This window comes from Falco rusticolus, chromosome 6 (assembly GCF_015220075.1).
Source record: "Falco rusticolus isolate bFalRus1 chromosome 6, bFalRus1.pri, whole genome shotgun sequence".
NCBI classification, from domain to species: Eukaryota; Metazoa; Chordata; class Aves; order Falconiformes; family Falconidae; genus Falco; species Falco rusticolus.
The window spans coordinates 1,279,286-1,295,059 of NC_051192.1; the positions used below are offsets into that span (position 1 = coordinate 1,279,286).

Here is a 15,774-nt window from a genome sequence, read left to right on the forward strand (position 1 = left end):
CTGTGCGTGGGCATCACCTGCTCGTTAAATTTAGAAAGCGGTGGAGGGTGCTTCTGAGCAGAAACCACTTTGAAGGTTTTTATTTGTAAGATATTGCTGCAATCCCACAGTTGTACTTTGGCCAATTACCCTGTACTTACCCTGGAGAAACTCCAGTTCACATGCTAAACCTGACGTAAATCCTGGCTTGTTTGAGTTCAAGCATTACTTGTCTGTTTAAAGAGTTTTCTAATGTGAATGAGCCTCAACTCCTCCAACATATGTCAGTAGGTCTCGTGACTACCTGGATCAGAAACCTGGAGGAGTGCTGTTCCTCAGACGTTGGGGGAGGGGGAGGGGAGCAGAGCAAACCCCCCTTGTGGGAGCATTAGCAAGTAAGCAGCACAATACCTGGCTTATGTGGGAGTGCAAGCTGCAGAAACAGCTTGCAAAAAGGAGTCAATACAGAAGGAGCCTGAGCTTTGAACAGGAGAAATATTGCTGAGTAAATAGGCTTTAAACAGCAGACTGGCAAATCTGTGCCAGCCTGGATTCAGCCAGACCACAGCAGTTTTTCTAGGCTGATCCAGAGACGTGTGAGAAATGGGCTTTTAGACTCCATCACAAATTACGATACCTTTGGGAAAGGTAATGGCTGAAGAAATGTGAATGTGATCGGATACACATTAGTGCTTTGGATGCTCTTTTGCTGAAAGATCAATTCTGGTATTTGGCACAGAGCATATTAGCTAAGGTTTGTTTTCACCTGTTACTCAACAACTTGCTCTACCTGATGCGCAACCTCTGGCAATTCCCACGTGGCACTGGCTTACACGAGCGTGTCCCTGTGGAGCTGCTGTGTTGGTGTTGAAGGACCAAGTCATTTAAGGAGCCTGTTTGTGTTATGTGGACTTAAACATGCTAGGATCTTGTGTTTTCTGGTAGATGTGCTGTTTGAAGTAACTATTGAAATCAAACCCAAGGACTGGATTCCTCGTGGTGGAAGTGAGCTCCAAAAGAGTCGTCTTGAACTTATGAAGAACCATGTAAGTCCGGGCATGGGGAGGGGGAGAAAAACAAACGTGATGTCCTAAATCTGCAACTAGAAGAGGCTGCGCCCTTCATTCCAGGCATTTTCTGTTAAAGCCACATGATGAACCAGCATCTGAGTTGCTTGTGCTGACCATCATCTGAGGCGAGTGCTGATGCCCTGGCAGGGTGCCTGGCTGCAGTGGCTGGCATTTAGCTGCTGCAGCCCTTCATAGCACCGGGTCATTGCAAGGCAGCAGAAAAGCACTGCAACCAACCAAGGGCTGTAACCCGCCTCTAGAAATGGGGCAGCTTGTAGCTGAAGCCTGAAAGAGGGCAAGCGTGTGAGCACGTGCTTTCAGGGCTGCACCTAAACTGCTTTCTAGGACACAAACTGGAGCAGGTACAGGGTCCGGCCTGCTGCCTACCCTGGAAAGCAGCTGTCCACCCATCCACCCACTGCTGCTCTGCGATGCTTCAGCACCCAGACACTTAACCTGGGGCTACTATTGCCTTTCCTTTTCCCAAATTACCTTGTGTGGTTGTAGGGGTTGAGCTGAAGCTAAGCAGGCAGGAACAATTAGTATTCTCCTAGGGAAAAGGCTCAGGGTGGTGGGCTATGGGGCATCTAATGCATCCCAAGTGGCTTGTGATGGGGAAGAGCAAGGTGGGGATGTAGGTTTGAGGGGAAAAAAACCTGTTCCCTGTCATACTCCTGCCCATCAAACATCAAATTGGCACTGGTCATTCCATTCCTTTGCAGATCCAGGAGAACCTGAAACTTTCAGCCAACAGAGTCAATGAAATAAAGTTCAAGGAAATCAAAAGGTAGGGTTACTGCTGCGCTGCTGGCTTGGAAGGTGATTATTATAACCTGTAGTGTTTCTTGGATAGCAGTGGCTTGGCTCCTCATTCCTCTTCCCCAGGCAGAGACCCAGCTTTGCTTCTCTCCTGTAATCTGTAACTTGTCCTGGAAGTAAAAACAAAGTAATAATAAAAATATTTCTAGAGGAAAGGTGGTGAAATTTGATTAGTGCTAGCTGGGGCCTTTATAGATCTAAGATGGATTTAAACTCTGGAGAAAATGAGAATCCTCATGCCTGCCATGGTGTCTGCTGGAGAAAGCTAGGAGCCGTCAGCAAAGTCCCTGCCGCAGCGTGCTGAGGCTGACCCGGGGCTGCAGCCTGCCCCTACGGTTAGCTTTACACCAACATCTGGTCACTTCAGCCCAGCTCCAAGTGAGGAGCCATTACCAGGCTTTCCTTTTTCCCTCGCTCCAAGTGCAGAGCTGCCTTTTGTCCCAAACAATCTCTGCGAGAGCGTGTGGCACCGCGGTGCAAGGTGGGTAGGTGGAAGTTCTAAATGGGCTTTCAGAGCCGGGCTGGTGGGGATGCTTCCCCCACCTCACCCTGGGCTCTCCCTGCCTGCAGGACAAGCGAAGCCAACCTGCTGCTCACCTTCTGGCTGCACCTGAAGCCAGAGGAGAGGAACATGTCCCTGCTCCTGCACTCCCAGCTGGAGGAGATGCTTGGCACCTTGGTAGGAGCAGAGAAGCTGCAGCTTGTTTCGCTGTTTGTTGAAGGTGGGAATTTCACGTTTCTCTGGGCTATAAAGCCTTTTATGCCAAGCCTGGCTCGGCTCAGGGTGTCTATTCTCGTTACAGATGTGAACGAGTGCAGCGTTGGGGCTGGCCTCTGCGGGGAGGGGGCGGAGTGCTTCAACGGCGTGGGCACGTACCTCTGCCGCTGCAAAAAGGACTACGAAGATCGTTCTCCCACCAAGTCTGGCACCCTCTGCGTCCTCTCTCCCCGATCAGGTAAAGGATGAAGTAGCAGCTCTGCTTTCTCCTGTGGCTGGGTGTTTTTCTCGTGTTCATGGGCGAGTAATTTGTGCAGCATCACTCTTGCCATGTGCAACCCAGAGTGAGCGCATCAGGGTAAGGGGCTCTCCCCTTGAGGGGGGTCCCACCAGCTGTGCCTTTGCCAGCGCGTGCTGCATGTGATACTTAAAAATGGCACTGCTGCTGGCATGGTGGCTTTAGATGCCTGGCCTGGTGTGGGGAGGATGCACAATATCTTTGCAAGGCAATTCCCAGCTGGTTGTCCCCTTAGGCTTCCTCCTTTGGCATTAGGAACTCTTCTCTGGGAGTTGTGCTTGGATATGAGCAGACTTGGAGGCAAATGTGATCCTTTTGGAAACTGAGGGGAGGGAGGAAGAGTGAGGTTTAGGCAGTGTAGGCATCTAACGAGAGCCTCGTACTCGAAGGAGTAACAGCCTTTCCCAGACTCCAACAGCATTGGCTTTCAGAGGTCAGCCTCGATGGGCAGCCGAGGGGTAGCCTGCATCGCTCAATGGTGTCAGGGTCAAGTGGAGCTGCTCCTTGGGTGCAGCTCGGGGTGACATCTGTGCTCCCAAGGGCTCTCCTGAGCGGTGCCTGAAGCTGTAGGGACTGCTGCTGCTCCTGGGCTCTGCAGAATGAGAGAGACGTGGACAAGCTGGAGAGAGTCCAGTGAGGGGCCACAAAGATGAGGAAGGGACTGGAGCATCTCTCTGAGGAAGGCTGAGAGGGCTGGGACTGTTTAGCCTAGAGAAGAGAAAGCTCTGGGGGGATCTTAGCAATATATGTAAATACCTGAAGGGAGGGAGGACAGAAGACAGAGCCAGGCTTTTCTCAGTGGTGCCCTGGGACAGGACCAGAGGCAGTGGGCACAAAGTGAAACACAGGAGGTTCCCTCTGAACATCAGGGAACATGCTTTCCCCCCCCCCCCTTTTTTTTTTTACTGTGAATGTGACTGGGCACTGGCACGGGTTGCCCAGGGAGGTTGTGGAGTCTCCATCCTTGGAGATATTAAAAACTGTCTAGCTATGGTCCTGGGCAACTGGCTGTAGGTGGCCCTGCTTGAGCAGGGGTTGGCCCAGATGACCCCCAGGAGTCCCTTCCCACCTCAACCCCTCCGTGTTTCCCTCTCCCTGCTTGAGGGAGGCTGTGAATGGAAACTCTTGGTAAAGCTCACATTTCCTTGGAGTGGTGAGTCAACGTGACAGCCAGGATCTGGATCTGCAGCTTAGCCTGGAGTATTTAACAGGTGTTTAAATACTGGTAACAGCCTGTGGTGGGTGCTGCCATGCTCTGCTTGCTGGCTGCATTGGCACTTCCAAGTATAGCCTCCCCGCGAGGCTTAGCCTCCCTTTCCCCACTCTGCTGCCTTTGCATCAGGGTTACAGCTTGGCACACGTGAGCCTTTATTCCTCCAGACCTTCTGCGTCTTCTGGCCTTGGCTGCTGGCAGCTCGTTGCTGTAAGCAGAGTGTGGCCGAGGGCGATTTATGAGTTCCCTCTGCTGTAGCCGATGTGATCAGCAGACATGGTCACACCTCGGAGCGCCCTGTGGTCTCCTGTCACGCTGCAGGTCTTGGTGAGAAAGACATTGCTGTTCCTGGTGTTTACCCCAGTGCTCCCCTGATGTATTTGCCATGAGGCTAAAGCAGATAGTGTGCGGTGCTTGGCTATAACCAGGGCTGGCTAATCCAGTCTTGCAGAGTAGCGGGGCCTCCCAGCCTGGAAAACAGCAATATTCTGCAATATGTACTCAAAACACTGCTGCCACTTTACCAAAATGACTTCTCATCCCCACAGCACTGGAAGTGGCTTAAACCTGAATGTGAGCTTGCAGCCAAGTCGTATTTCTTGTCCATCCTCCCACCTCCAAATTCATTACCCAGTTCTGCAGTCTAAGCCTCTCCAGGTTCAGCTGGATATATCCAGATACATATAATGCATATTTGTCCCTTGGGGCAAGGAGAAGGTCCCTTCAGGTCTGCATGGGAATGGTGGTAGGTCTTCTAGTTTCTGTGTAGCTGCACATAGCTTGGCGATGGCTTTGCTCTGCTGGAGTAGCACCAGCCCTGTGCTGCCCCTTCAGGCTGGCTCCTGGTCTAAATATTTCTTCAGGATGGAGCTTTGGGAGGGATGCTCTGCCCTGGAGATGACAGTAAGGGTTTCTGGAGGGCAGCAGGGGGGATGTTGCTCCTCCTGGAGGATTACTCACAGCTCCAGGTCTTGCCCCCAAGCACTGTGGTCATGATGTGGAGGACCTGAAGCACAGTGAGGGCCACTGGAGCAAGCAGGATGAGGCCATGGCCCTTCTTTTGCAGGGATCAGCTTCTTCCTTCGGCATGCTGACATCCTGGTGGGAGCAGCCATCGCGGCCGCCCTGGCAATGCTGGTGGCTGCTGGTGCCCTGTGCAGGATGCCCAGGTGGGGGTGGTGCCCCAGGAGGACCCCCAGCCCCGAGGAGCCACCGGTGGGGGCTGCGGAGGAGCCAGCGATGGAGCTGCACGACCTGGGGGAGTGCCTGCGCCTCGACCCCTTCCAGCTGAAGCTGCGGGCCAGGCCCCCTGAGTGGCTGTGGGCTGCCCGGGCCCACCCTGGCCAGGCCTACCGGGTTTTCCTGGAGCAGTCCCCCCCACTCTGAGGGGTCCTGGGCTCCCCCAACCCCCTGTGGCCCCAGTGGCCTGCACAGCTGCTCCTGCCTTCCCTGGCTCACACGAGCCACTGGCTGTGCAAACCCTTCTGGTGTCTTTTACAGACTATGAACACCCCACCGCAGTCTTCCTCATTTTGTAACGTTTTTTTTTTAAATACTTGCTCAGCTTGGGAAACAAAGTGCTTGCTCCACACCACTGTACATCTGTGGGCTTGCCCTGCTCAAGAGCTGTGCAGAACTGTCACACGTGGAAATTAAACACTGTTTTTAAGGAGAAAAGGAAATAAGATATTTTGGTGCTTAATTTAAGAAATTAAAAATTATTCTGCATCTGTGCTCAGTGCTGCCTCCTTTTCCCTGCCCCTAAGGCAGAGGTCTAGGGGAAGCCCAGGCATGACCTGAGGATCTGAGGTGGGGGTGTGTGTGTGTGCTTCTTCCAGCCTGGCTGAGAAACAGCCCTGGAGCTTGACTTAAGGTTTTGGGGAGACTCCTAACCAGGTTATGGTGCATGCGTCCTCTGTCCCTGAATGATGGGGACACCAGTTTTGGCGCTTGCGTGAATTCTGGTTGCTGAGATGCTGGCTGTGACTGCCACCGAGCCAATCCTCCCGCTGGCAGGGAAGCCCACCTGTGTCTCCGGCTGGTCACCTCTGTTTGTGTCGTTCAGGGCTTTTAAAATCTGAATTACCTTTTCCCCCTCCGCCGGGGAAGGTGCGTGGGTGGCGTGGCGCCGATGCCCCGCTGGAGGGCGCTGTCTGCCGCCTAAAGCTCAGCAAGGGCGGCTGCTGCTGCAGAGCTGTGCCCCGTGGCTGCCAGATGTGGGGCACAGCTGGAGCTGGGGGTCACCGGCTGAAACGGGGCCAGTTAGAGCAGCTTGCGGCTGGTCCCTTTGCACTCTCTGGCCAGCTATGGCCAAGATGTGCTGCGGGGGCTGCGCGGAGCAGCTGGTGCGACCGTGTGCCCGGCTCAGCCTTTGATCTCTGGGGTGAGCTTAAAAGGGGCTGGCACAGTCCTTGCGCATGTCCTTGGGGGTAGGTGGCAAGGATGCTGGTGGAGGAGAGAGATCTCGGCGATTTCCCTAAAGTAACTCTTTTTCCATCCTTTCCCCCCCAAAGCAAGCAATTTCTGTATCTCAGCTGTTGACTCATGGGAGAAGCAACATTTGCAGCATGGAGGGGGATGTGCTAAGGGAAGGGGCTGCAGTACAAATCTGGGCATTATAAATGCCACTTTTGTGCAAAACCAGGTGAGAGCATGTTACTGGTACTGCCACGATACAGGAGCGAGCATCCCCAGTGCTTGGCTGGCAGCAGCGGTGCCCCTCTGGCGAGGGGTGACTGTGGCTCTCCAGTAACGGGCTCATCCAAATTAATTGATGCTGCAGGGGCCCTCCTGCCTGTGGAGATGTGCAAAGTGGAACAAACACCTCCCTGCGCCCACTCCCCCAACAGCAACTCACTTCAGTGCTGTTTAGTGCCATCCAGGTTTGGGTACCCATAAGGTCAGGTAAAAATAGGTCTCCCAAAGACATCCTGGTTGCTGCTTCCTTTGACACACATGGAACAATCAGCTCTTACCGACCGTTTTCTGTGTGTGGTTTTCAAAGTATTTTGCAAATAGCAGAGAATTAAATGCAAACGTCTCCCTAGGAGGCAGATAAGTGTGTGTAATTTTCCATTGTAAAGAGAAGGAAACCATTAATGGGTTTGTGCAGAGTGTGCTTGTTTCCCTGCTGAGGTCAAAGAAAAGCAGTAGGGGCTAAAATAATACTGTCCTTGCCTTGCCCTTGGATTTGGCCGGCCACGATCTCCTCCCTTCCCTCCTTGGCTCAGGGCCTCTCCAGGTTGCAAACTGCATTCTCCCAGTAAAGTAAGGTTTATGTCCAAAGCCAAGCAACTAATGAGTACGTTGATGCCTCAGCTGACTTTTCAGTGTTTCCAGGAGCCAGCCGAGCCCCACGCTGTGCTCCTGTGTGGGAAGCCAGCTCCTGTGACGCTCAGCAGCTCAGCAAAGGCTGTGGTATCTCCCCGAGCCCGCAGTGCCATCCGGGAGCGAGCTAAAGGCACCAACTCGCCTTCCGTAAGCCTCCTGAGCTGCCGTCCCCTGGCTCATTGTGAAACCAGTGCACCCCACTCCTTTCCACAGCCTCAGCGCGTTTTGTCCCATTTTAAGAGGTTTCCTCAAGTCTGATCACGTCCTTTGTGTAGCTGCTGGAAAGCGTCAGGAGCTGGATGCTTAGCTCCTCTCCTTCGCAACGTACTGAAGGAAGGGGTGACACGCTTTGGAAATGCAGCTGGGGATTGCAAGAGCTCGTGGCACCTCCAGTGCTTTGCTGCTCCTGTAACTCACAGTGCTTCAGACAAGGGACTGCTTATACATAAAAAAAAATAAACAAAAAGATGAATTCTCCATCTGTGCCACAAGTACATGCGATGGGTACTACTGAAATTGTGAGTGAAATCATCCCTTCCCAGGCCATTCCCAGCAGCTTGATCTGGAAATTGCTCTCAGGCTGACCCAGAGCCGCCGCAGCCCAAGGGGTCTTTGGGGTGATACCGCCGTTCTGGCTCGCTGGCGGTGATGTGCCCTTCCCTGGCTCGGCCGGGTTAAGACGCAGAGCTGCTCTGGGGCTGAGCCTGGCCTGGGGCCTGTTACCCACCCAGGGGCTACATCGGTGCGTGGGTGGTGGGCTGCCCCAGCAACGTGGGGGCTGGGAGAGGTGCTGGACTTCAATTCTGAAAAAGGTGATGTTTTGCCGTCTTTAGGGGTTTTCCTTTCTATTTTTGAGTGTGCTGCTCTGGGAGGAGGCGGAGGTGACCTGTGTCAGAGGGGGGCTGCTGCAAGTCCCAGGCCATCGGGGTTTCCAGTTCTAGTTTGCACTGTGGTTTCCTCTGTGATTTTGGAGCAGATGTGGAGGTCAGGGACAGGCTTTGGGGGAAAAATTCAGACTCAGAGATGAGCTTTGTGCTTGGCCTTGAGGCAGCCAGGTTTGTCCTGCCCCGTGGACCCCGGCAAGGCAAGGGTCTCCTCCCCAGCCCCGAGACCACTCCAGGATGAGCAGCGGTGCCCTAAGGGGGCAGATGAAGACCCACATTTGGGGGTGTGCCCCACCTGCAAAGCGGGGAGACAGCCCGCAGCATCCCCTGCTGTGAGAGGGCGGGTGGGACGACTGCCTGGCAGCTTTCGGTCAAGGCATCAAAACTTCGAGGTATAGTTATGTATGGTCTTGTATGTACATGGGCACATAGACATGAAGGTGACGGGGCTGGATGCTTCCTGCTCTTCACGGTGTGATTTGCTTGGGTTTTTTAACCAATGCCTTAGAGAAGAGATTGAGGGAAAGGTCGCATGTGTGTGCCCTGCCTTTGGTTTTTTTGCTGTTGTTGTCATGAAGTATCTATGATACACTGGGCATGAGGTGTTTTAAGTGCTTAAATAATCTGATCCGTGCTGTGCTGATCCCAGGCCCTGCCTGCATCATTAATAAGCTGATCATCTTCCACATGTGGCGTTGCGCTGCTGCAGAGCGCAGCTGGGACTTCTGGCAGCACCGTGGAATTATCTCCCTGCTAACGGCCCATCCCTGCTCTGGCGTTACAGCTGGGAGGTGTATCCTCAGCGATACGATGATGTACCACAGGGATAAAAGCTGAGGATGGAGCCAGTGCTCCCCCCCGGAGCTGGCACTTCCCGCACCCGGACTGGTGCGCGGTTAGCCGAGAAAAGGAGGAGATGCAGGGATGGAAAGGGGTTGCTTGGTGTGCATGCTGCAAGAGTGAGGGAGACATGCCATTCTCGAAAAAGACCATCAGCTGAGCTGTCACTTACCGAGGATGGGTTTGGGGCTGATTATGTGTGGCACAGGTGGCAGCAGAGGGAGCAGACCGCAGGGTCTCTGTTCCCGGGGAGGATGCCAGCCAGCTGCTGCTTTTCTGGCTTTCCCCCGTCTGTAGAACTGATGTAACCCCTGCCCAAAGGGATGCCCTGCTCGTGAGTGTTCCTGTGCTTGCGTGCAAGGCGCTGCGGAACTGCAAACTGTTTATCCCCTCCCGCACGAGAAGGTCAGTCAGACAACACCTTTCCTGATGTACAGCTCACTTTTGGGGACAGGTTGGCGGGTTTCTCTGAGATTTTGGGTGCTTGCAGTTGTTTCTGGCCAGAAGAGGATGGCCGGGTGATCTTGTGCTGGCCCCTGACGTGGGTGTCTCAGAAAAGGAAGCTCAGCCAGGCTTGGGCTGGATCCCTGTGGGACATCGCCCCGAGCAAGCAGCCACCGGCTTTGGAGGCTGCGGTTTCTCAGGCAATGAGGACAACGGGCAAAGCTCTGCCTGCCTCCGCTTTGCCCAGCACGTGGCTTGCTCTTAAACCTGGGAGCAGGGAATAACTAACGCTGTGAGGAAAGTCCCAAACATTTAATCTACCTACTCCAGCCTATTCCCATGCACTAAAGTTGCCCAGGGCAGCTGAGGGTGCCCCATCCCTGGCAGTGGCCAAGGCCAGGCTGGACGGGGCTGGGAGCAGCCTGGGCTGGGGGGAGGGGGCCCTGCCCGTGGCAGGGGGCTGGAACTGGGGGGTCTTTGGGGTCCCTTCCAACCCAAACCATTCTGTGATTCTATGACTTCTTAAATTTGTGCTGTAGCCACTGAGGGAAAGCTGGTGGCTTCCACTGCAGCACAGCCAGCTGCCCGGCGAGAAGATGTCTGTGTGGAGCTGGTGGTCCAAGGCAAGGATGGGAGCTGGTTTCAGCTCATCATTTTTTATTTCTATCACATAGAGCCTTCCAGGCGCAAGGCTCCCAGACCACCCTTCCCTGCAGCCCCTCATCCAGACTAAGCATCCCACCGATGCCCACGCAGCAGCCCCGGGGCGGGAAGGAAGCCCTGTGCAGCCACATGCCCAGGCAGGGCTTGCTGCAGCAGGTCTCCCCGTGCCCGGTGTGAAAGCAGGAGGTGGAGATGGCCACTGCCCTTCTCCTTAGGGGTGGGAAGCGACAGCACCTGCTCCTCACGGCTTGGAGAAACATCAGGCTTTTCTTGGAAGCACCTAAGGCGCAAGTGTGACCTGCGTGCAAAACACAGCAGGGCTTCGATCCGGACATCAAGCCCATCACAGCAATAGGTGTTACGGTTTCCCTGTTACACGCACTCATCCTTTCAGTCCTGAGTGCTGTTGCTTTGTATTTTCTGCTGCAGCCGCAGACACTGCATGCAGCCCTGCTTTGTGAGGGCCCGGCTGGGGTTAGGAGCAGCCCACTCGCCGTCCTGCTCCCCCAGCCGGACCCAGAGGGGCTGGCTTTCTTCCCTCGGGGTATCGGCACCTGCTCTTCTTGCTCATTTGCGGTGGGATGAGTTAACAGACAGCAAAGTGAAACAAATCTGCTGGATCTGTAGATCTGAATGTGGGCACTGTGGTCTGAGGCTGGAAGTTCTGCTGCCTCTGACACCCAAAATGAGCATGTCGCCTCGCTGTGCAACGCTCTGCTCGCTTGCAGCCCTTGGCCATACGGAACGACACGCTGCTGCTCTAGGGGCCAGCAGGTACCATTTGTTTTCATGGCAGGAATTGCTCTCTCATGCGTTATCGCCGAGCGACTGCGGTGTGTGCCAATGTCTCAAAGGGTCTGTGATCTACTTGGAGACTGGGAGATGTCCTAGGAGCTGCAGGGGAGGAACAGTATTTGCACGTCAGCTGATTATTTTTTTTTTTAAGACATTTACTGAGCTCTCGTTGAGCCCATTCTTCCCAAGTGTTTAGAGTTCATCTGATTGTTTTTCCCCTGGGCCTTGAGGCAGGCAGGGCAACCTTGTCTAGCTGCAGAGCACTGTCCTTGGACACAAATCATCAGGCTTGAGGAGATGTGGAGGTAGCTCCTTGTGGGAGATCCTTCATCTTATCCATCTGCCTCATCAGAAAAGCCATGAAGGATGGAGACACCTCATGCGACATGTGGTGGTTGTGGCTGGTGCCTCAGTCTGGGTAGTGAAAGCTAAAAGTAATGTGTGGGGAGAACTGTTGTGAAGGCAGATGCTGGAAAGGAGTTTGATTTCCTTTCCCACAGCCAGGAGGGAGCTGGGAAATGGGATGTGGGCGCTTGCAGCCTGCTGGGACATCACTTGTATGTCTTCCGCTGCTCGGGAACATCTGACCATCGGCAAAGGGTAGGGCACAGCTGAGGTTATTGTCCTGCTGAGGGAGATCTCCGGAGGCTCAAACATCCTCCTGTGCCCCGGTGGATTTAGGACACCCCTCCTCTTGTTGACTCCCCCTGCTCGCGCTCCTTCTCCATTGCATCTACACGCTGGGGAGGAACCTCGGGCTTGTTCAAAGCTCTACATGCTCGAGCAGTAAGTGGGCTGTAAAGGGAGCAAAGGGGGATTTTTTTCCTGGACAGGTGATGAGATGTTTATAGGAATGGGGATGAGATCAAAGACCAGAAGGCGAGGCTTCAGCCTTTGCTGCGATTGCTCCGTGCTGCAGCAGCAGTGGGAAGGGCAGGCGGCACCCAGGCAAATGGGCACCCATGGGCTCCCTTTGCTCCCGGGACAAGCCCCCCACCCCAAGGGGACCCAGGCTGCACAGGTGTGGGACATGCTCTGTTGCTTCTCTCCTGCTGAAACAAGGATCCTTGCAGGGCACCAAGCAAGGAGGTAACAAACCTCGAGACAAATGTCTATGGAAATGTTCATCATCAGAGGTGTTGGCTTGCTTTGCCTTGTAATTACTGAGTAATACAGGTAGTAAATTTCTGATGGCATGTGGATGATTGTGCAGCCTGTGCTGCACTGGGCAGGGGCTACCAGGGACTCTCCAGGGAGACTTTCACTGGATTTTGGAAAAATACTCGAGAGTGTAATTGTATGCAGTGCATCTAAAAAGGAGGAGAGGGAGGAAAAAAGCTTCCTTCTTCCTATAGATGCTTTTGAGCAGTATTAATGCTCTGACTTTGGCAGGATGAGTTTAGCCATGCCCAGAGATGGGTACACTCTGCTCAACTCTCTTTTCTCCACCTCCTCAGAGCAACATGAGTGCATCACTGTGCTTGTTCTACCCAGACAGCAGATAAAAATACTACTGGCCTTGCACGAAGCTTTGTGCTTTACTGAATTGGCCAGTCGTGTGTCGTAGCACGGCCGTGCAAGAGGCGCTCTCCACCAAACAGAGCCTTTCCTGGCCATGACCTTTACACGCAAGGTACGTATGGGGTGTCCCGAGCAATCCCTTGCAGTCGAGGCAAGTGTGGATGCTCCAGTGAGCCCCACGCCCCTGCGGGAGGGCAGGAATAAGCCCTCCCACAGGCAGGCAAGGCTCCTAGCAAGTTGCCTCTGCTTGTGTTGCAGAAGACTGGAATGAAACCAAAGGCTGCAAAGCCCAAGGAAAATGACAAAATGTTTTCAGCTTATTGCTGCTGTTCAAAAATGCAGGTAGCTGTGGGACTGGGTGGGTGATGAAAATGCTTACAGTTTGGAGGGGCCCCTGGATGAAAAGCCTAGGGATTGGTGCAGCCTAGCTTAAAGGGGAAAGAAATAAAAGGCTCTGGTAGTGATATGTATGTCTTGTCTCATGGTAGAGGAATGAGGGGACGCTCCCTGAAAGCAATCTGAAAAGGCAAACTTTAAACTCATAAAGGAAATATTCTTTTTTAATCACATGAAGCAGGGCAGTGGAGTTCACTGACAGCAGATACAGCCTGGAGCAAGCGCTGCAGTGCCCGCATGGGAGTTAGGTGGGGGGGGCGAGGGCTGAGGGCAACCCACGGGTAAGTGAAAATATATGATGAAGAAATTGAAAGTTCCCTGCTTCAGGCCGTAACTGGCGGTAGCAAGGACGAGGTTTCTTTGCACAGAGGACAAAACTGCATGGGGCTGATTTTCTGGCAGCTGGGACTGAGCTGTGTAGGGTGACACCAGCCAAGGATGAGGACCTTCCTCTGCTCAGTGCCCTGGCCAGAACACGCCTCTTTGCAAGGGCTGGTGTGCTGCTCTGCAGTGGGGACAGCTCCTTGCCCCCCACTGAGCACTGGCACCTGCTTCTAGAGCTTTGCTGCCAGCAGGGAAAAGTGGAAATGTAGCTTTATGCTGCGCTTTGAATGGCATTCGGCTGGTGAGGCTGTAATATAACCACAAACCGGGGACAATCCCTCCTGGAGAAAGTCTTTTTTGCCATCATCAGCTCAAGCACAGAAACCTTTAGCAGTATTTTGTTGACTGGCTGGGTGATGCCCACCCCAGTGAGTGACTGTGATGTGGAAAAACACAGTAAACACAGCTAAGAAATTACTTGGGAATGCTGGGGAGAGCCCCGTCTCCTGGAGAGCTCAGGCTGCTTCTGACAATGAACCCCACTGAGCTTCCCCCGGGACAGCCCTTCGAGGGCCGGTGATGGTTTGAAAGCCCCGGTGCTGAAGCTCGGCCTGTGGGGTGCCCCCCCCCCCCCCCGCCCCGATGCACGGAGGCTTCGCGTGACCCCAGATCCCAGCTCCAGCCAGAGCTGGACTGGGGGGAGGGGGCTGGGGGGTTCATACAGGCTGCGTGCCGCAAGGCAGCAGGTGGGCATGGCATGGGGAGGACAGGCTGGCACTGCCCCTGGTGCTGCCTCTCAGCGGCTTTTGGGCCCAGAGCTTTACGTTAAGCCATCCTGTGATGTAGGTTTGACAATAGACAGTGACCATACAGGGAGGCTGAAGCAGTTTCCAGTTAGGTGCCGCGTTGGGAGGTGTGGTGGATGTATGAAGTGTACTATGACCAGGCAGAGCAGAGAAATAAAGCCTGTCCATTGTAAAAAAGACAGTGTTTTATTTCTAGCCTGGTCTAAAAGCCTGTCCTCCCATTCCCTACGTCTTCAGAGGCAGCAGCAGTGGTCCCTGCCGCCGCGCGGGTACCACGCGAGCTCGGTGTGTGCGGGCACGGGATGGAGCTGAGCGCCTGGCGGGGTGAGGGGCTGCCCAAACAGCCAGCTCGCCTGGCAGGAGGCAGCACGCACCGCCAACTGGGTCTGTTCCCAGAGCATCTTAACTCGCAAGTGAATAGCTGCTAATTATTATGCTATAAATTACTTAATAAATGAGTATTCTTCACAGCACCTATTGTACCACATGACATCTGCTAAGCTGTGCGAAATACACATAATTACTGTCACAGAAATGTAATTATAGCTCTTCCCCCCTCAAACGCTTGCCGCGGGCCGGGGCTCGGTGCAGGCAGTGCCACCGTGCACCAGCCACCCCGTCCGCCCTCCAGGCTCGCGCTCAGCTTCCCACCGACACGGGCTCAGCGCACAGAAGGCAAAAAGCTGTGCCCGACTGTGTGCCACCGTGCCTCAGCCTCGGCGTCAGGCTTAAAAGCACCCTGAGGACAGCATTAAGCCTTCTGTAGTTCGCTTTAAAAAAAAAAAATAATTAAAAATCCTAATAAATGTACTGATTTTATCCCAGGTTTTTTTAACAGATGTTTTTTGCTGTATAAGGCTCTGACAGTTGAAACTCCAAGGAAAAGTGCGTTCTCCTGCTGGGGTGCTTCAGTTCAAAATGTTTTTCCAGTGACCTAACTTTGTTTATGGCCCTGAAGAGGGAGAGGTGGAGTCTCTTAACTGAGATCATCAAAATATTTGTGCTGGTATGTGCATTTTAGACCTGCCCTTGAAATTATTCAGCTTAGTTGTGGCTTGACTTGTTTTGGGCATTTGAGCTTTAATTTTTTCACTCCTAGCTCTTGTTGGCCTGACTTGTGGTAATTGGCCCTGGGACTGTGTAATTGTGGGTTTGGGTGTTTTCAGCTGGTTTTGGGGGACACGCCGTGGTCTGGACTTGCTCAAAGGTGGAAGGGGAAATAGGGATGGAGAGCGCAGGAGAAAAACATCTGCATGTGGCTGAATAAATGCAACAATTGAAACTTATTCAAGAGGTTTTCTAACATATTGAGCCAAACTGACTCTCTTTAGGGTGGGTTGCAAATGTGGAAGAGATATTGCAGTAAAGATGTGCTTGATGATACTAACTGTAGTAGGATTTTGGTCTTAGCTGCTACAATTTAGCTACGTGGTCACAGTGATGATGGGAAATTTTATTCTCGGATTTCCATAGAATTATAAGAATCACAGAATGGTCTGAGTCGGAAGGGACCCCAAAGACCCGCCAGTTCCAGCCCCCTGCCACGAGCAGGGTCACCTCCCCCCAGCCCAGGCTGCTCCCAGCCCCGTCCAGCCTGGCCTTGGCCACTGCCAGGGATGGGGCACCCTCAGCTGCCCTGGGCAGCCTGGGCCAGCGCCTCGCCGCCCTCCGTGT

General features: G+C 53.7%; 1 protein-coding gene across 2 annotated transcripts; it reads left to right on the forward strand.

Moving 5' to 3' along the window:
* The first annotated feature begins 841 nt into the window (after positions 1-841).
* LOC119150236 lies at positions 842-5,740 on the forward strand. Of its 2 annotated transcripts, XM_037392588.1 has the most exons (5): positions 842-1,025; positions 1,772-1,836; positions 2,439-2,590; positions 2,672-2,824; positions 5,164-5,740. In XM_037392588.1, exons 1-5 carry the CDS (start codon positions 1,014-1,016, stop codon positions 5,481-5,483), a joined length of 702 nt encoding a protein of 233 aa, XP_037248485.1. In that variant the 5' UTR covers positions 842-1,013; the 3' UTR covers positions 5,484-5,740. The 2 variants fall into 2 exon arrangements, with proteins under 2 accessions (XP_037248485.1, XP_037248484.1); XM_037392587.1 differs by having other exon boundaries at positions 2,439-2,824.
* The last annotated feature ends 10,034 nt before the right edge of the window (positions 5,741-15,774 follow it).

Bases quoted from the DNA above. Each gene is read 5' to 3' on its own strand.
- LOC119150236 (XM_037392587.1), top strand. The intron at 1,837-2,438 runs GTAGGGTTACTG...CCCTGCCTGCAG, and splicing joins AAGTTCAAGGAAATCAAAAG to GACAAGCGAAGCCAACCTGC. The intron at 2,825-5,163 runs GTAAAGGATGAA...CTTCTTTTGCAG, and splicing joins CGTCCTCTCTCCCCGATCAG to GGATCAGCTTCTTCCTTCGG.